This window comes from Alnus glutinosa, chromosome 8, assembly GCF_958979055.1.
Source record: "Alnus glutinosa chromosome 8, dhAlnGlut1.1, whole genome shotgun sequence".
NCBI lineage: Eukaryota > Viridiplantae > Streptophyta > Magnoliopsida > Fagales > Betulaceae > Alnus > Alnus glutinosa.
In genome coordinates, this window is record NC_084893.1 from 28,600,430 (window position 1) to 28,620,806 (window position 20,377).

The 20,377-nt window shown below is 36.6% G+C and overlaps 2 protein-coding genes across 2 annotated transcripts; both read right to left on the minus strand.

The window, feature by feature from the left end:
* Positions 1–294: 294 nt before the first annotated feature.
* LOC133875270 (DUF21 domain-containing protein At1g55930, chloroplastic-like) lies at positions 295–11,904 on the minus strand. Its single transcript, XM_062313343.1, has 14 exons — positions 10,774–11,904; positions 10,064–10,161; positions 9,874–9,967; positions 7,558–7,635; positions 7,296–7,399; positions 6,025–6,106; positions 5,199–5,338; positions 5,011–5,089; positions 4,839–4,902; positions 4,002–4,093; positions 3,388–3,453; positions 2,374–2,490; positions 1,412–1,582; positions 295–686 (listed from the first exon to the last, which is right to left on the minus strand). The coding sequence occupies exons 1-14, from the start codon at positions 11,353–11,355 to the stop codon at positions 465–467; spliced, it is 1,989 nt and encodes a 662-aa protein (XP_062169327.1). The 5' UTR covers positions 11,356–11,904; the 3' UTR covers positions 295–464.
* A 1,577-nt stretch (positions 11,905–13,481) lies between these two features.
* Positions 13,482–20,169, minus strand: LOC133876006 (ABC transporter C family member 3-like). Its single transcript, XM_062314303.1, has 10 exons — positions 17,598–20,169; positions 17,288–17,374; positions 16,532–17,173; positions 16,153–16,317; positions 15,382–15,676; positions 15,033–15,247; positions 14,610–14,915; positions 14,385–14,448; positions 14,049–14,291; positions 13,482–13,872 (listed from the first exon to the last, which is right to left on the minus strand). Exons 1-10 carry the CDS (start codon positions 19,998–20,000, stop codon positions 13,766–13,768), a joined length of 4,527 nt encoding a protein of 1,508 aa, XP_062170287.1. The 5' UTR covers positions 20,001–20,169; the 3' UTR covers positions 13,482–13,765.
* Between the last annotated feature and the right edge of the window lie 208 nt (positions 20,170–20,377).

Consider the following 20,377-nt stretch of genomic DNA (forward strand, 5'->3'; position numbering starts at 1 on the left):
CTGACATGCAATCCACCATTGCTCTGCTGCAAGAGAGGTTTAGACAATTGCAGAGGGCAAAGGAGATGAGAGAGGCTAGAGAGCTCTTGAGGCTGTTATCTGAACTGGAGAGGGTCAAGCCAGGCATGCATTATGATCCAAACAGGTTGTTTTTCCACTCTGAATTGATCCATTCATCTAATACACTGCCCCAAGGCTCCCATAACCTCCAAACAAACTTTCAGAGCAAGCATACTGATCTCCAGGTCACAGAGACTCCATTTTTCGCAAACTTAGGTTCCACAGAATCAGTCATGGAAAGAACAAATAATTTTGATGATTCAGATGTTGACACTTCTCTTCATCTGTGAAAATTTTACAATGTTAACCTCATTGCTGATTCTCATTTTCGTTAATTGTTCTCAATCTTTTACTTCTTCTATGGGAAATACAAACAGCAATGTAACTAGTGTCTACTTTGACTATCATGATTCATCTTCATGATGAATAGAGAGGTCATCCTCTGGTCCCCTTTGGAATGAATCATCATCATATTCTATACCATCAGAGTCCTCATCACTGCCCACTTTCCTCTTCATGATTTTGGGAAACAAGCGAGCCACTCCTTTGGTCCCCAACATTGTCTCATCATTGTTTATCCGCTCAAATCGAACAGCACTGACCTTTCTGGCATTTCCTGCAAGTATCTGCACCAAAGACAAAATGACACAAGTATTACTCTTTTTTATTTTTATTAGAACAAGTATTACTCTGTTAAAAGCATCTATTCAAGACAAGGCTCATTTTCAATTTTTACATCCTGCTCCATTGCTGAGAGAATGCAAAAGAAGATACAAAAACTTGGAATCTTATAACAGGTATTGCTTGGAGAGGCCGTTCTAGGATTCCAAATTCTCTTTCTCATGCAGTTGCAAAGAGAAACCAAAAAATTTACATATCTGCCAGTAAAACTTGGCTAAATTTGGTAGGAGAAACAAAGATGATGCTTCAAGAGATATATGAGTCCCATCAACACTTCGTTTATTTACCAAGATGAAGCTAATAATCATCATACATTATGTGATGTCAATCTTAATATTGCATTCCCTTAATTCCATTTACCATTGACTTAAAAGGCATGCCAAACAAATCCAATTCTGTACTTATCTATCCTTAATTCTCACTAACAACCCCCCAGATCAACTGGATTTTTTTTTATTTTTTTAAAAAGCACTCAAAACATTTTTTTTTTTTAATAACAAGGAACTCCTCCAAGGCAGGGCCACTTCGTGTACCCACACTTGTCGAGTAAACCTCGGACCCATGCAAAGCATTCCCTTCACACACATCGGGTAATTGTGCATAATCTTGAAAGTGTTCAATCTAACAATTCCTCCAAAGAACTACAAGTGCAAAAAAACCCAAACTATACCTCAAGTTTAAATATTTGACACTTTTCTTTTTGATCCTGGTGGTCAGATTTGGACTCGTCATTCTCTTCTCGATTTTCCTTTTCAAGGACCACTTTGATGCTCTCACCTGTCCGAGGAATATAGCCAAATGCTGCACAAACAAAACCTGACACCGTCTCATACTGATAACCCTGTACCACCACAGGAGAAAAGTGAGTTCAATTGAAATTTGACCAAGTGTACTGGAAAATACATAAATACTACAAGTTGATCTCATTTAACCTTCCTGTATTATAATCTAGATCTGAGTAAGGAACCCAAAAAAGAAAGGGAAGAAAACATGGTTTATAAAGTATATAGTAAGTTTGTTCATTATAACACTGAAAGCATGATTTTCAGTCGCATACATGAGCAATTGAAACACTGTTTCAGCTCAGATCATAAGTCCTGATCAGAAATATCAGGTGAGTTCAAGTATGGCGATGGCTTAAAGCTGCCTATGATCCATTTGCATTGGCATATGATGGATCTTAGAGAATCCTACACTCCAAAATGAGGCAAAACCGTGACATGCTAAACCCTAAAGAGAACCACTATTATCAGGCTGCATAAGATCAACAAAGGTCACAGATTACTACATCATGCGACGAGTCTATTTCCAGATATGGTGAAATATTAATAGGATTTGGTACAATTTTGAAAAGGATCAATCCTTAAATTGTTCAACCCCATGGGTACAACCATTCGCTATATGTCACATGTACATGTCCAACAGACAGACATTTACAAAGAAATGGTTGGATTAGATCGACCCTTCAGCCATCAGTAATTGAACTAGAGAGACCAGGCGAGAAAAGGTACAAGCACTGATACTTTAGTATACACGCCAGTTAAAAAAAAACTAGCACTTCAAAAAGAACAGGGTACAGCTGTCACTTTACTCATCAGAATAAATAATTAAATCAATAGATATGTAGCATACCTCTGGCATTTTGACATTTAGATCTTCAGAGAGATGATCAATAGAAGTGTTTGCATCTACATCAAATACTCCCTCTGCTCGCATTACTATGTAGCCGGTCTTTTTCTGAATCTCCTCCTGTTATATTGCAAACAAAATAAGAACGAGACTTTGAGACAAAAATCAGCATGTCAATGACAGTACAAATTGCTATGTCAGCAACCAGCACCACACCTAAAAGGCATAATTACATCCTACTATGAATTTCTCCCAAGATAAAAAACTCCATAATAATAGAAAAACCGTTTACAAGCAGATGTCTGAATTTTTAGCAACTTGCACCTATTACCAAAATTTAAGGCCATAAAACTACTTTAACATATGCAATATGCTTGATAAAGTATCATTTTACAACTAGGCATTGCTTTAACCCCGTATTGCAACTTGATGCAACAATGCCCAGAGCAGAAAAAAAAACCACCAATTATTCCACAAGACGAATCAAACATAGAATGATAAACTATCAATTCTCAAGAGTACATAAATGTTCATAATATCCGCAGAAATAAATTTGGGTGCCTCTTGATTCATCAACTAAAGTCAATTGATACAACAACGCAGAGCAGGAAAAGGCCACCAATTATTTCAAGATGTATCAAACATGGAATGCTAAGCTATCAATTCTCAAGAGTGCCTAAATGTCACAACCTCCACAGAGATAAAGTTGTGTGCCTCTTGAATCATCAACTAGAGTCAATTGGCAAAGACATCCAAGAGAGCCAGGTGACAATTAATTCTGATATTTTACATTATGTACTAATAACCAAAATTTTCAACTCTCAATCACAGTCTTGCATTTAGATTTTTGTCCAAACCCTTGCAATCACAATAATCATGAGAGAATACAGTATACACTCACTGAGAAAAACAAAATCTAGCAAATCTTCCAAGTTGAATATAAAAACTGCAAAGACAATCAATAGCGAGCTTCTCCTTTCTTCTGGCCGGAGAAAAAAAAAATCCAGTGAGCTTTACCTTTGAATCGTTTTCGTCGAAAATTTCACCGACAATCTCCTCAACCACATCTTCCAGGGTTACAATCTGTTTGCAACATGAACAGAAATTAATATACATTAAGGTTGCAAGCATGTTGTGTTGCTTCATTTGTTGCAAAATTGATCATGCAGACTTTAAACAGAAAGGACCTTAAAACAAACCAAGAGTTAAGTCAAACTTTTATGACTTGTCAAAAAAAAAGTTAAGTCAAACTTTATGATCAAATATCAATTACTTGGGCGGAAACTCATGTATCTTTTTTGCATCTTGGAAAACTTTTTCTTTTTCCCCTTTTATTTGTTAAGTAAAGACTTTATCAAAATCATCAAAAGGTGCGCAAACAAGTACATGGGAAACATACAAGAGAAGTACCAAAGAGAAAATTTGAAGTCTAGATGGTGACAAAATCCAGAAAGCAATGTCTACATGACTAGCACATTTTGGTGTTTCATGTCAGGAACTTCATATTGGTTCAGATGCTAGCATCTCTGTCTCTACTAGCTACTCATTTGCCATTTAGTTCCATGGGTTAATGTCAAACAGCAAGATTTGGTACCAATTTGTTGGATTCAGAGATGAAGGTGTGTACATACTCCCACAGTTCCACCATATTCATTAAGAACAACAGCCATGTGAACCTTTCTGATGCGAAACTCTCTAAGAAGATTCCAGACTGACATTGAATCTGCAGAACCAATAATATGATGATTCATTTGAAATTTTATAACTACACACACATATATATCAAAAAAAATAGTTGATAGTCTGCTAAAAGTCGGTGGTGCACACTGATAATAACTAGAATCTAAATTCCATTTCCAAAAAAATAGTAGACATCTGCCTGCAGTTCAAGCCACAAGCAGGGTCAAGAAACTTACAACGTAACTTCCAAACTGAAAGGGAGAGTCACACTGCTAGAATTGCAAACTAAAAAAATAATGGTGAAACAATTTGATCCACAGAACAGGGTGCTCAGCAGTTTGATTGATCGAATGAGAGAATTCACAAGAAATGTAAAAGAATGGAAACTTAAGAGATGTAGCAACTATTTGGTTGATCTTAGAGATGCTTTTATTAGAGAGTATGACAATGCTTTGGCTGTTCACTATGAGTTCTAGCTAACTCTTAAGATTTTTTTTGTTGAATTTTAATTTTGTCAAGAACAAGTTGACGCCCATAATAAAATTCCAAAGGAGCACCACTGTTGCACAGAAAGATTTGGTAGAATTGTGGAAACACCTAAAGTATTTAAGAAAGATAAACACCCCTCTTTTCAAGTTTGTGTTGGTTAAACTTGGGGGAAGATAACATGTTATACCCGAGTACTTTATTGTTGACTATCCTCTTCTTTTGCTATGCTATGCATGAAGAGACATTAATCTATTACGCATATTATTCTGACCACAGATTGACATAAAATTAAAGATTACCAGGCACAAAGTATGCGGGTTTGTGAGCCATATCGCCAACAGTAGTAGTTTCTAGCAGCTCACCCTTCAAAATCAAACAGATAATAATTCTGCGCACTATGAGATTGCGGCACACAATCAATGAAGAAGCAATTGAAAATCATAGCCAGAGAAACAGTACAAACTGGCCAACCTTCTGAACATAATCCAGCAGATCCATTGCATATGCAATACCCACTATATTATCAACACGCTGCTCAAAAACAGGAACCCTAAGAACAGATTTTTTTTCTTTTAGCATTGTAGCATATTGCAGATTAAGAAAAGAAAAAAGAAAAAAAGAAAAAGATCACAGTACAATCGCAAAAGGTGTCAATGTACCTTGAATATTGATGAGTCACCCACAAGTTATGAAAATCTACTAGTGTTGCACTAGTATCAATTGCAACCACATCTACAAGGGGTGTCATCACCTCTCTAACATGGGTATCTTTAATCTCCAATACATTTTCAATCATATCCTAAAAAATAATTTAGAATAAGAACACATTAACCCAGGAAAAAAAAAAAAAAAAAAAAAAAAAGAAGAAAAAGAAGAAGAGGCTACAGAAATTGAAAAAGATTACCGCAGCATAGTAAAGTAGTGTAATAGTAAACAGAAGGCACATTAATTTTTTTTCTCTCTTTCTTTGATGGGTAGAAGGCACATCAATATGAGATTGCAGAAAGCCAAAAAATGTGGGATAGCATGTGTATTTCAAGCACAATACTTTTCTAAATGAGGCTCATGTATAGACATGAAATAGGGTAATGTGCTACATGGTCAACTTCAGTTCATGGAAAATTCGCCTATTCGAATTCATCTTAATTAAGCAAGCCTGCATCTGCCTCTTTTAGGATGCCAAAACATAAATCTTATTATGGGGGTAACACGGTCACATGGGTGTAACATTGTTTCCCACGCCTCTCCCAGCAGTTTGGGCAAGGGAAACCTCCCAAATTGTGTTCCTAAACACCTTCAAGATAGATTCCATCTATCTACACAAATTATAATGGAAGAATAAAATACTTGGTGATAGATGCATTACATGATCAATTTTCTTCACTCTTATCATTCAGAAACTGCAGCGCATACTGCATAGTCATTGAATTAAAAGAAAGAACATTAAAAGTAACAAATACACTCAACATAATCCTGCTCTATTACCTGTTCTTCCTCCTCTATTGCCCCACTCAATTCTGCCCCTCGCAACATCAGTTTCAACTCCTCTTCAGTTACAAATGGTTCACTAATACAATAAAATTTGACATACATCAAGTGATGACAAAAACTTTGTCAGAAAACATTCAATAAGAAACCCATTAATAACAATTTCAATAAAAATTGATTCACAACAAATGTGTCATTTCCTTTAAATTGAGCATCCATTGATATGCTACCGTCCCATACCTAACTTTGGTTTTGGGGGAGCAGAATAACAATGGAGCTATCCAAGAGATAAACCTTTCTAATAAACAAGCTACATGAACTGAGGTTCCTTTTGCTAACCATACATGGTCGGAATATGGCAGTAATGATTATTTTACTTGTTTACACTGATACTACTTGGGGAAAAAAAAAAGAAAAGAAGAAGCTGTAAAACTTGGTCCTGTTGCACCGTTGACCCTCTTAAAACATAGGCCTATTGTGCCAATTTATACCCAAACAACCACTATTTTAGATGAAAAATAAACATGCATTCAACCTACCCTAGAACCGCATTATGCACATTCTTATCCTACATTCTTTTATATCGTTAATATAAAGTATCTTGTATGAATTGTGATGCGAATTATCACAGGCATGTACAAATTCTACAGAAAAACGCTCCAAAAGTAGAAGGGAGCTTATGAACTTAGAATGCTCCGTTAACTAGGACAACACATCCTCTAGGCCTGGGAAAGGCAAAACCCACGTTTTTTAGCGTTGAGGCGTGGGTTTCAGGTTTGAGGGTTTTTGGGGTTTTATGGGTTCTTGGTGTTTTGTGAGTTTTTGTTGCTTTGTGGGTTTTTCTTTTTCTCGTTCAACTTAGGTGCTTTCCTTTGTATACTGCCGGTGTACTTAGGGGCACCTTACGCTTTTTATAAAAGTTTTCTATTACTTAAAAAAAAAAAACAAAAACAAAAACAAAAAACAAATTCAACAGAAAAATAACGACCATCAAAATAAAAAGTTATCATTGTCAAGCCACACCAGCAAAACACCAAATGAGTATTTGTCCTTATCTGATATTTATGATGTTCTTTTTTTTTCTTTTTCTTTTTGTAAACTTGGTTGGTTAACCTCATGGAAAAGAAAACCCAAAACATATATTTCTGCATATAAAGCATCACCACTAAAATAGAAAACCTAATAAACTTTTTGAAAGATGCATGAGGTAAAAGTACAATATGACAGGGAAGTTGCTGAGAGATCAAAATGTGGTTAATAAAGCACACCTTCTTCCTTTTAAACCAAGGATTTTTAGCATCCCCATAGATAAATATGTAACAACTCTTCCAACTGGGTATAATACCAAGGAAAGCCATGCCACTGGTCTGACCTAGAAGCATTGCAAATAAAACCTTGTCAAATAAAGCAGAAGTTGGCGGTATCCGCTAAGCACAAATAAGTGAACAGCTAAAACAAAAGTGAACATATTTAACTAGGCATTCACATGTGAATTTGGTTATTTTGAAAAAATTAAACTCCCAAACTTACCACAAACCTAGCAACCTCGGTGGCATTGTGAACAGCTATACTTTTCGGAGTGATCTCTGTGAGGAGCAAAATGGCTACCTAGTATCATTAAAAGGGGAAGGGGAGAAGATATTCAGTATCCAGTCTATGAGGAACATATAATGAAGCAAAATATAAATTTCCCTGCCTCTATGTATGCTTTGACCTGCTAGAATATTGTTAGGGTTAGGAAAACATAAACCATGTTAGCATTTTAACATCCCATTTTTGTACCTAAACAGTTCTTTTTTTCTTTTTTTATAAGAGTACCTAAACAATATTCAACATGTGAAAAAGCAACCGTTTGAATTAAGCTTGAAAAGACCAACATTCTTGCTTCATATGATACCGAAATAAAAGTTCCCAATTAATTTTTTTTTTTTTTAATAAGAGACCCCAAAATCATTACTAAGCATCTTTATGAATAGAGTACAAACTCCAATGCAAAGACTTGAGCTATCTGTTAATGTCGGGTAATAATGTTTAAACAGAGTCACAGTTGAACACAAGAAAATGCTAAGAATGTGATGAGTGCCAAATATTGCATATGTGGACCCCTTAATTTGCATTTACTAAACCTTTAGCTTTGTTATTTTCTAATGTTTTTTGTTAGTTTTGGTATTTTAGTATTTTGCAGGTCATTGAGAGAAAACAATAGCTTTATGGTGAAAGAAAGCACACTTTGAGAAGACCTAGATAATGTGGTTATGTTCAACCAAATCAAGGAGAGGACTAAATCGAAATTTCTCTAATTGGAGTCAAAATCGGATTAGAATTCAGATTCTGCACAGGTTATAGTATTTTGATCATAACTTTCAGCTCAATTATCCGATTAAGGTGAATCAAGTGGCGTTGGAAAGCTAACTCAATTTTCTACAAATCCTTGTGAAATAAGATTTTCCTAATTCGGACGTTTGCTATGCCAAAAGTGCCTCGCAATAAAATATCGCAAATTTGGACGGATTTGGAGTCCTTTTCCTTCTTGGATTGTGTTTTGAGTCTCCTACTCAAACTAGGAGATTAACCTCCGATTTTTCTAGGAATTCTAGGGCTTCTAGGATTTGTTTTCTCCCTATAAATAGACCTCTAAGGCTCAAGAAAGAGGGGAGAGAAGCTAGAGACCAAAATATTCTTTTCTTTTTAGTTTAGTTTTTCTTTAGGATAGGTTTTATTTTCAATAGTTATGTGTAGCTAATTTTTCAACTAAGGTTGAGGATGAAGCCTCATCATTGAAGAGCAACAATATTTTCATGTAAGTTTATACTATCCGATTTTATTTGGTTTAATTTTTCCTATGTTTTACTTCTTTTCAATTTGTGGAATGATTCTTGGATATCTTTTGTGATTCAAGGATACATTTGATGATTTGAGATAATTTCACATAATTGATTGCTTGGATTTTTATTTATCAAAATATTGGATATTCATTGTGTTTCGTTCTACGGATACATTTGATGATTTGGTTTAAACCGGATATCTTTTGTGATTTGTGTAAAGAACGGATTCATTGAATGATTTAATGATTTTTTGAAGCATAGTAGAACATACCTAAGATTTATGGTGAGAACTTCGGGTGTGTATTGATGAACATGAGAATATATTGCTATGATTTGGTAGGTGTGGATTCCAAAACCTTAGTATCTTTTCTTTTGTTTTATTTTACTTTATTTAGTTTATGTTGTCTTTCTTTTTATAAAAAATCAAACATTGTTTTGGAACTAGGTTAAGATTTAATTAGTTTAGAAACTAAATTGTTTTCCAAGAACACAATTCCCTGTGGGATCGACCTCGCACTTGCAAAACCCTTTATTGCAAACGATTCGTGCACTTGCGAGTACAATTAAAATTCACATCAGAATGGATAAAGGGGAAAACTTGAAAAAGGGTAGAAGACAAAATTTAAACAAAAATAATTCCTATCATCTAATAAATAAATATTACGGACTATCAACTAAATTCTTCTCTCCCTCTCTTCAAAATTTAGCTCCTGCCTTTTACCATTGCTAAGTTAGCAAGTCTACAGAATTGCAGGTACTGATACAATCAGGAAAAAAAAAAAACAATTGTCAACAACCTAATGGATTCGGATTTGTATGATATTGTATTATACAGTCTTACACACTCATTCTATGTTATAAGTTTAAGTCCTCTTTTTTTATAAGTAAACACAATTTATTAGAAAGCGCAAAACGTGCAGCCTAAGTGTTATAAGTTTAGGTCTTCTAGCCATTTACTCTAATCAAACCCCTAACCTTCATAATAAACTTCTATTTATCAGACAAGGATAACAGGACATACCGTCATTACTCCCGTCGCTGCACTCACACCAGCTTCACCAAATATTGCTGTCGCGGCTTCAGTGACTAAGGCAGTTGCTCCAATATTGACGACACTGAGTACATAAATGGGACCCAGAATGGTAAGAATTGTTCAAATTCAAGCTAAGAAAATCAAATCTTAATGCTGAGAATCACAAAAAGGTCAGTACGTTGTGCCAATAAGTATAGTAGTTAGGAACCGCGTGACATCACTATGAAGCTTTCTGAAGACGCCATTTTCAGGTTCCTTTTCAGCCAACTCACGAACCTGAAACAGACTGATGACCAATTACACTTCAAGATCATAATAGGCTATATTACTCACTGGAAAATCAAAAGAGAACATCCAATATATATACACATATAAGAACCCAGAATTAATTTTCATACAAAAATATCTGCCATATGGTTAATTAAACTTTAACTGGGTATCACATTCTAAAAGATTAGGTAGCTTGGAATCAAAGAATTTGTGTTTCATACACAGAAAAGAAGGCAACCATTAACTAGGTTAAGTCTCATGTGCAAAGTTGAGTTTCTTACTAAATGAAATAAGTAGTTTTAAGCAATGAAGTAGAAGGGCCACAATGCAGAATAAGTCTTAGAGTCGATATGCATACGTAACCATAGCAACCAGCATAATACAAAATAAAATGAATACTACAGTTTTTGCCTTACTAATGAGACAATATTCCTACTATAAATACCATGCTCGTTAACATCATAAGGAGGGCAATCTGAAACTTACATCAACTCAACATGTTGCTTATTTATTTATCTTAATTCTAAATCTAGGGGGAAATGCCTTGATTGTGACAATAGTCGTTATTAGAAGTCAGAACACATAGGACTACTCAGTACCAGGCAATAAAGTACGTACCTTCCAAGGCCAAAGCGTAGTAATTGAAGTCTCCGCCATGGAGAAAAACGCTGAAAGTCCCAAAAGCGCTGCCAAAATCAGACCCTGCTCCTTAAAAACCTGAAGAACCTGTAACGTCTTTGGCCATGCATTCCTCAACATCAACATGCTCCGCTCAATAACCCCATGACCAACATTCACCACACCTTCCATTGCAAAGACTCTCTTACACCCAAACACCAAAACCCCACAAACAATTGCCGCCAAAACAATCCCACGCTTCACCAACTCCCTAACAAAGTCTAAATTCACACAGTAAACCGCATTTTCATCACTCGAACTCTCACTATCTTCACCTACAAAATTCAAACCAGCTCTACCTGCAAAAGACGAGTCGTTTACTCGACATCTAGCACCGAAATAGCTCCTAAAACCACGAGGACCTTTGCAATTTAACACTAACTGAGACGGGTACCGATTACTTTTCTCCAAAATCTTCATCGGCATTCTCATTTGCCGATTGTAAGGCACTAAATACGATGATTTTGTGCCAGAAACTAACCTGGGTGCATTGAAAATCGACGATTCAAGTGCCATATCCATAAATTACACCCCAAAAACCAAAATTTGAATACGACCCAAAACCCAAAATTCAACACCTAAACGCTAATGCGTATCAAGGATAAACCTCAATACGACCCAAAAACCGAAATTCAGCGCCAAAAAAGTAATGGGTATCTTAGGATCATAAATTAACAAAGAATATTCCTGGTACTTTATAGCTGACAAATATAAAGTAAAGTAATAACACACAAAAAGAAAAAAAAAAAAAAGGAACGAAATTTTTATGCTTTATGTACAAGGACTATGATTTTCCATTTTTATTCTTTGGGTTGAGTTCGAATTTGAGGTTTGGTGTGAGTAAGGTTGGGAGGCTAGGGTTTTAGTCGGAATTTTGAATGGGTGAGATAGAGGAGAGGTGGGAGTGGAAGGGTCATGGTTGTAGAGAAATCCTAGAGGGGGATGTGGTGAGGTTGAGATTTGTTCAGCAACGTTATTATTCTTTTTTCTTTTTGGCAAGAAGAAAGGACGGCTTTGGTTGGCTTGAAAAGTGAAGCAGAGCTTTGGAAAAATTTGGCCGTTCTGCAAGTGGGGGAGAAACAAATTTGACTCGGATTGTTTTTGGAATTGTAATTGGGAGCTTGTTTGGCAGAACTTAACATAGTATTGGGTTGTTAGTTTTAAAAATAGTAAAAAGTGATAATGTGATATAAAATAAAATAAAAATTTATATAAAAAAGTGAAAAAATTTTGTATTTTAGTGAATTTTTTTATTTAAATAGTAATAAAAAATTATTGATGTGATATAAAAAGTGAAAAAAGTAGAAATATTTTGATGTGAATTGTTGTTGGAAAAAATAAAAAAGTAAAAAAAAAGTACAGTAAATAGTGCCAAGCACTATCCTGTTCTGTAACCATGCTTATCAAACAAGGCCTGTAATTGTATCATCCGGCTCTCGGCCCAACACAAACAAATCCAATGAGCCCAGCCCAGATAACACTTTCGTATTTTTTAAGAGTAATATTAAACACACCCTCACTTCTTTACGCTCTTAAGTGGGCCGGTGGCTTTGATATAAATCTTTGTTGAATTTTAATCCAATGATGATTTTAAAAAACACTTAAAGATGTGAAAAAATGAATGTAAAGAGCTGGGAGTGTGTATAGCATTACTCATTTTTAAAACTTTAATATTGGAGTTTTTGGGAGGGTCTCTTTGATGGGGTTCAGGTCCCTTGCAAATTTCAAGAAATTCTACGAGTCCACATTTTCAAACATTTAGACCCTTCATTCTTAATTTAACCATTTAAGTAATAAAATAATTTAGCCATTTAGCAGAAAAAGACTTTAAACAGACCAAGAGTTAAAGTCAAACTCTTGTATCTTTTTTGCATCTTGGAAAACTTTTTATTTTTCCCCTTTTATTTGTTAAGTAAAGACTTGATCAAAATCATCATCAAAAGGTGCGCAAACAAGTAAGTAGGAAACATACAAGAGAAATACCAAAGAGAAAATTTGAAGTCTAGATGGTGACAAAATCCAGAAAGCAATGTCTACATAACTAGCACATTTTGGTGTTTCATGTCAGGAACTTCATATTGGTTCAGAAACTAGCATCGACCTCTGTCTCTACTAGCTACTCATTTGCCATTTAGTTCCATGGGTTAATGTCAAACAGCAAGATTTGGTACCAATTTGTTGGATTCAGAGATGAAGGTGTGTACATACTCCCACAGTTCCACCATATTCGTTAAGAACAACAGCCATGTGAACCTTACTTTTTGTCTTCGTAAATTTTCTAGTAGTGCTGGATAAATTCTCCAGTTCAACCCAAGCATTGCATTGAGTAAATAATATGCATTATTGTTTTCATTAAAGGCCATTAGATGTAAAACAACAACTTGTGAGTGCACTTTGAAGTGCAAAAATGCCATCAATATAATTTTTGTCCATGGTCAATAAAAGTATATCAAATCAGATTCAGTTCTTTTCTGTCAACATCAAAAAGATCACTTTAAACTGACACCAAAGAGAAGAGGCATTCCAGTAGAATCAACTATTCCACACTTGTTTTAATCCCAACCTTTCAATTGCTCAACCGTTACATATAACCTACCATTCGACAACATTTTGTTAAACATGAGACATTCATGCACACTGAGAGAAAATTGAGAAGAGGAATAAGATGCCATTAATCAAGTCCAGATCACAAACATGCTTTCATTTCAAGCATAAGAGTTACGACTTAGTTACTCTAATCAAGATCTATTATTTATCTAAACATAACAAGGGTACACCGCCTGAAGGTAGAATATGCCTAAAACACTGAACAACCACTAACTAGATACCAAAATCCCAATAATTCTGATTCAGCATAGTTCCAACAAGATCATAAAGCCACTGAATTTTCGTCATTGTCAAGAAACCTGCCAGAATGTCAGCTGCTGAAGTTTTAAACTCTGGAATTTGACCTCACAGTATACTCTGCCACAAGTTGAGCAAAAGACGATGACTTGTTTTCTAGCAATCTTGTTGGAGAATCACATTCCTCAATAAGCCCTGCACCAAGAAGTGAAAGAAATCTGCTAAACTAAAACGATTATGATGAAATCATTCTAACCATGAAAACACTACGGGAGGACGAACTACAGGATTAAGATGAAATCGGATGGTCATACTAACCATTTCTTTTTCCTAAGAAAGTACAAGGGGAAAGGAGATTGAGACATACTAACCATTACTTAGAAGTAGAACCATATCACTACCAAGAACGGAAGTTATCCGATGTGCAATGGTGATGACCGTACAGTTGAAAAAATGTTGCCTCAACGTTTGCTGAATCAGATTATCCGTAGCTGTATCAACGGATGCAGTGGCTTCATCAAGCACCAATACCTTACTACTTCTCTTGAGTAGCACACGGCCAAGGCAGACCAGCTGCCTCTGACCCACACTCCAATTCTCTCCATTCTCACTAACTGCAGCACCCATATAAATATAAGCAATAAATTTCCACAAGATTTTGAGATATTCTACTTATCCCCTACACTAGAGAAGCTGAAAAGGCAAACCTGCAGAATCAAGTTTTCCTTCTTTCTTCCTAACTTCATCTCCAAGTTGACACTTATCCAGAGCCTAATCAATTAGAAGGGAAAAATTAAAACCAAAAATAAATAAAATAAAATAAGCAGGTGCCACCAATTGACTACAAATCCTAAAACCAGCATGTTTGATTTATGAGGAAAATATAGCAAAGAGAAAGTTCTTTCAATCACCATAGAAAAAACCCAACCCACCTCCCAAATTTGTTCATCTGTATACTCTTCAAGTGGATCCAGGTTGCTTCGTATGGTCCCTTCAAACATGGTTGGATCCTGAGGGATAATGCTTAGTCTAGACCGCAAATCATGCAGTCCAATCAAGGAGATGTTAATGCCATCTATCATTATTTGACCAGCAGCAGGTTCAACAATTCGGAAAAGTGCTTGTATAAGAGTTGTTTTACCACTTCCTGTTCTCCCTACAATGCCAGTTTTCATTCCTCCAGGGAAAGTGCACGTGAGACCTCGCAATACAAGTGGCATTTGTGGGGCATAGCGAACCTACATTGCATCCATTATCATTAATTACTATACACAGCATAAAAATTAGTCATCAACAACCCCATATGGTACAATGCCTATTTTTGGCAGTAGTTAACAACTAAGAACTAAAAGTACCTGCAGATCACAAATATCAACTTCTCCATGTGATGGCCAAGAAAGATCCGGCTGATTTTGTTCTATCACAAGAGGTGGCTCACTCGAGATACAAGTGTATTGAAATATTCTCTCTACTGATATAATTTTGTTCTCCAATTGGCAAATATTCCATATTACCCACATTTGTAACATGTTCAGATTAAGTCCATACGTCACAGCTAAGCCCGCAATCCCTTCAGAGAAAAAGGAAACCAAAAATAAATAAAAAAGAAAAAAAGGAAATTAGAAAGATATCAATCAAGTTCCTTTAACAATTTAAATCAAGCAAGAAAAATTGTTAGTATGATACGAGATGGGAAATATTTACCTGGTTCAATGACTCCCTCTGGAATAGAGATCACGAAAAGTAAAGAGACAGCAAATGTGATTGAAGACAACATATCCAAGCGGAAGCATAACCATTCCATTGCACCGGCAATATGAAACTTTGGCCTACAATACGCATCTGTCAGTTTCAAATTTGTGCCACTAAATCTCGACTGTTCATCAAAGCTCCGGATAGTTGTTGAGCCAGAAATTGTTTCAGAGAAATGTTGTAATACTGGAGCTTTGCACACTCCAACTAGTCTCGCTAGTTCTCGTGCTGAAGGTATGTAATATTGCTGCAGAATTATAAATTTGTGAGAACACCTCCCTCCACATGAGAAAATGATAATAATAGATTTTAATAATAGGAGTTAGGAGTTAGGAGTTAGGTTTGCGGGATGCTTATCATTCATTAGCAGGTCTTTACATAGTTCTAACCCAAAAAATTTATGAGGCAAAAGGCCACGGGAAAATACACTATATCATCTAGCAACTTCGCAAAAATCTATCATAAGAAAACACATTGTTAAACAAGTATTTATTTATCCAGCAATTTGGTGGGATTTTTGTATTAATAAGGTCTCAAAACTCTGCCTACAGGTTTCACATTTTCTCAATGATAGCTTGTAGCATGTGGACATCATAAAATGTAAAAGAATGTAGCATAAAGAATACATGGTGATATCATTTATGTCATTTGAGATGTCATCTGATTAAGCCATGTTTCAGCATAATATGAAAGAGAACATTCTGAAGAAGTCAAATGATATACCTGATACCAGATACAGGTTCCAATTACTGGGATAAAAATGATGAAAACCTGCCATGCAACCTGAGACATCACTGCTATAATTCCAAGGAGCTGGATCACCGAGGAGGCGACTCCCCCAACTTGAAATGGAATGTTCAAATCCACTGCACTTTGGTCCGTAGAAGCCTGCAAGGAAACACAGATAATTTAGCAAAAAAATTTGTACCCATTATGTTTATCTGAAAGGAAGAGTGTGTGTGTGTGTGGGCAAGGGCATGTCTGTACGTGTGAGAGAGACAGAGGAATTGCTTAATCTAAAGAAGAGAGCTATACAAAAATTGCAAACTACACATTTCTGAAGAACCCAATAAAGCAGCATCATACACATTTTTCCACTTACTCTATTTAGGATTCGTCCACTTGGAGTGGAATCAAAAAATGACATGGGAGCTCGGAAAATGCAAAAGTGCATTTTATTGAAGAGTAGTGTGGCTGTCTTGTACCCAGCTGTTACAAGAAGCGAGGACCTCACAAGGACGCAAAAAGAACTACCAATGGCCAAAGCGACATAGACAATTATCAGCATAGAGCTACCAACTGCAGGTTTCATGTCCTGCGAGACAGGACTTGCCCAGGCCATCCAATAATTGCTTCCAATCTGAAGGAGTTGAAAGAGAACCATTGCCAGCAATATAAAGGGCACAAGAGCTCCTCCGTATGCCATAGTGATATATTTCCAGTAGACTGAAAAACTAACTTTTCCTTTCTCTCTCTCTTCTTCTTGGATAATCTGTCCTTTTGACCCCACTATGTCATCTGCTTTACCATCTTTATTTTCTTGTTTTTGCACAACCCCATTAGCACTGGCCATACTCCCATCTTCCATGCTCATACTTGTACTTTCAGAAGCTGACCCGGCTTCTGCAGAATCAAGAGCTGACAAAGCATTCTTATGCGCTCCCACAAGTTCCATAAAATCAGTTCCTGAATTAAGGATATCATCGTACTTTCCAGCTTGAGTAATCCTTCCATCTTTCATGACCTAACAACAATTATAGCTTCAGTTCACAGATACAAAAGAGGGGAACAATCTCCATAAGTTGAGTAAACAAAGAAAAAAAAAAGGCTGGAAAGGAAGCAAAAACAAATGGCTTACCAAGATAAGATCAGCAGCAGGTAAGAACTCCACTTGATGAGTAATATAAACCACTGTTTTTGAACTCAAACGGCCCAGCAAACATTCCTGCCATATAGAAGTAAATACAGTTCAAAACCAGCTATGCAACAACCCCAGAAAACAAAACAGAACAAAGTGCAAAGGATTAGCAAGGATTTTTCAAGTACCTCAACTTAACCCATCTTCAAATATGTTCGTCAACAACTTTAGGTACATAATATACTATGAAAAAGAAAAGACCAATCATTCTATACTTATATAATGACATTAGAAAAGGGAAATAAATTACCTTAAAGAGGTGGGATCCTGTATGAGCATCCACAGCGCTAAAAGGATCATCAAATAGATAGATATCAGCATCTTGATACAGAGCACGTGCTATTTGGACTCTTTGCTTCTGCCCACCACTCAAATTGATTCCCCTCTCACCTATGACTGTCTGATCCCCAAATGAGAGAATTTCCAGGTCCTTCTTCAAGGAACATGCTTCAAGAATGCTCTCATACTTTTCTCTATCCATCTCCTTACCAAACAATATGTTCTCTTCTATCTTGCCACTTTGTATCCATGGTGTCTGTGCAACATAGGCCTTTGTCCCACACAACTTAATGGTCCCAGATATCTTGGGCATTTCTCCCAGTATACAGGAAAGCAAACTTGACTTGCCTGAGCCAACAGTCCCACAAACTGCCACCCTTATGCCATGTTGCACTTTCAAATTTATATCTTTCAATGTCGGATTAGGGGAAGATAATTCCCAAGAGAAATTCCCATCAATAATCTCTATTGCTGTATCAGAACTACCTCTTGGAAGCTTCTCTATAACATCAGATTGCAAGTCATCAAGACGAAGGAACGATGCAATTCGATCAAGAGACACTTTAGTTTGAACTATCATTGAGATTGTGTCTGGAAGATTATAGATGGGCTCCTGAAGAATCCTAAACGTTGCAAGTGCAGATAAAATCTTCCCCGATTCAAGTGGGATCCCCATTAGTATACAGGCACCAAAAGTGACCACAGACACAAACGTGGGAGCACCCCAGAAGACAAATGAGGTCATTGCAGAAGTGTAAACAAACTTTTTCAACCATCCTTCCTCGGTCTTCCTAAGCTCGTTAATCTTAGATAGAAACTTCATCTCCCATCCTTGGAGCTTGAGAATTCTCATGTTCCTTAAAATCTCAGATGTTGCCTTCATCCTTTTGTCTTTTGACTCCATTATCTTTTCCTGAAACTTCTCTTGTAATTTTCCCAAAGGAACATTTGCCAACATAACAACTATAGTTGCAATAAGAGTCGCTATCGAAGCAAGCCCAAGATTTTTATACAAAATTAACAATGCAATAGCAACTTGCAAGAGGACCATCCAGGGATCATGCATATACCAAGCAAAGTCACCTATCCTCTCAGCATCAACACTCATGAAATTGATGATCTCCCCACTAGTGTTGCCCTGCTTTGACTGGCATGAAAGGGTTAGACCTTTGTTGTAGATCATTGCGATCAATACTGATCGGACTTTAATTCCGGCATGTTGCACCCTAAAGAACCAGTGCCTCTGCGAGAGGCATTCCACAAGTTTTGCGGCAAAAAACACTGAAACGAGAGTATAGCCCTCATTCTTGAACTCCCGTCTTCCATTGAGGTATTGAACAAAAGTGTCAATAAGATATGGTCCAACATAGGAAGCCAATGCGTAAATAACCACGAGAAGGGCGGTGAAAAGAATCTCTTTCCATACCGAGGAGATTAATGCCTTCACCAGCTTGAGTGTGGTAATTCTGTTAATTGTACCAGACTCAACCTCAAGCTTATTTTTAAAGGTTGGAAAGCTCCCAACCACGCTATCACAGGGGTCGAGTTGAGGAACATCCTCAAGGTCTATTGTCTTCTTATTGCCAACAGCAATTAGAGGACCCATCCAGGAGAAAGTAAGAATGCTAAAAATTCCAGCATTAGAGAAAGGGGTTACGGTTTCACCCCCTTTACACTTATTTGACACTGCTTCATTACTTTCACTAGAATCACCATTCAAAAGAGGTTCTTCGAGAAAGGTATCTTCAGTACCCTCATTCTTACCGAAATACCCCACATAACAGAAGAACAAACCAGTGACAACAGAGACGATATCCGAAACAAAATACTGAACGGATACATTAACATGTTTTCTATAAAGAGCTATGTCTATAACAAGACAGTAACAAGACATCAAGAGGTAGAAACCCCACCAAACTCTCAATAAAAAGGGGTACTTTGGTTCACCCGAATTAAACAATTGGGTGCGGAAGTAAACACAAAGTGAACCCCAAGTGAGTGCTCTAAGCGCCAAATCCAAAAGGGTCACTAGCCTTTCATCAGACCATGCATTTCTATACCAATAAAAGTAATTCAGTAAACATAAGGCCAGACTAAACACAGAAACACCCAAACAACAAATTAGAGTCTGCTTATGGTACAAACCCCTGGTGTTTTTAAACCTTCCCTTTGGACCTTCACCACGACCCACCTTGAATTTCTTGCACACACACGAGATAAACAAGACAAATAACAAAACCAGGTGTAATGAACCAGAAACCCCACGTAGGAAAACGGGTTTGAGGAGAAAATCAGTAGCTGAGTGCATGGGTGAGGAGTAGTAGCGGGAAAACAAGATTGACATACCGTGCTTTGAGGATGCAAGAAGCTCCATTTCTCCTGTAGCTATTGTGAGGTTTCTTTCAAATGGGTGTGAAAGACTTGGGTGGTTGATTCTACGCTGGACTGATATTTTTATCCTTTATATAAGCCGAGCGAGCGAGAGAGACGATTTTTAGTCGAAGCTTTGCTTGGGCGTGGGATAACGTGGTGACCAAGATTCCAAGGTCGGAGATGCTCCCAATGGGCGTCAACACAAAAGGTTTGTATCTTTCCGAGAAACGCGTGTACTTGTGACAACGACACACAAACTTTACTTTTTACTTCCTTGTTTTGCTGAAATTTTGGAATCCTTCTTGGGAGTATGCATTTTTTAATAGAGGTTGTACTTGCAGATCAAATTGCTTATTATTAGATCAAATTGCTTGTATT

Excerpts from the sequence above, each read along its gene's own strand:
- LOC133875270 (XM_062313343.1), bottom strand. The coding sequence starts at position 11,355 with ATGGATATGGCACTTGAATCGTCGATTTTCAATGCACCCAGGTTAGTT. Across the intron at positions 9,968-10,063 it reads ACTATACTTATTGGCACAAC|TGTCGTCAATATTGGAGCAA; the intron begins GTACTGACCTTT and ends TTATGTACTCAG. Across the intron at positions 7,400-7,557 it reads CCGAGGTTGCTAGGTTTGTG|GTCAGACCAGTGGCATGGCT; the intron begins GTAAGTTTGGGA and ends CAATGCTTCTAG.
- LOC133876006 (XM_062314303.1), bottom strand. The coding sequence starts at position 20,000 with ATGGAGCTTCTTGCATCCTCAAAGCACGGTATGTCAATCTTGTTTTCC. Across the intron at positions 14,292-14,384 it reads AGGAAAACTTGATTCTGCAG|TTAGTGAGAATGGAGAGAAT; the intron begins GTTTGCCTTTTC and ends TGGGTGCTGCAG. Across the intron at positions 13,873-14,048 it reads GGTTCTACTTCTAAGTAATG|GGCTTATTGAGGAATGTGAT; the intron begins GTTAGTATGTCT and ends TTCTTGGTGCAG.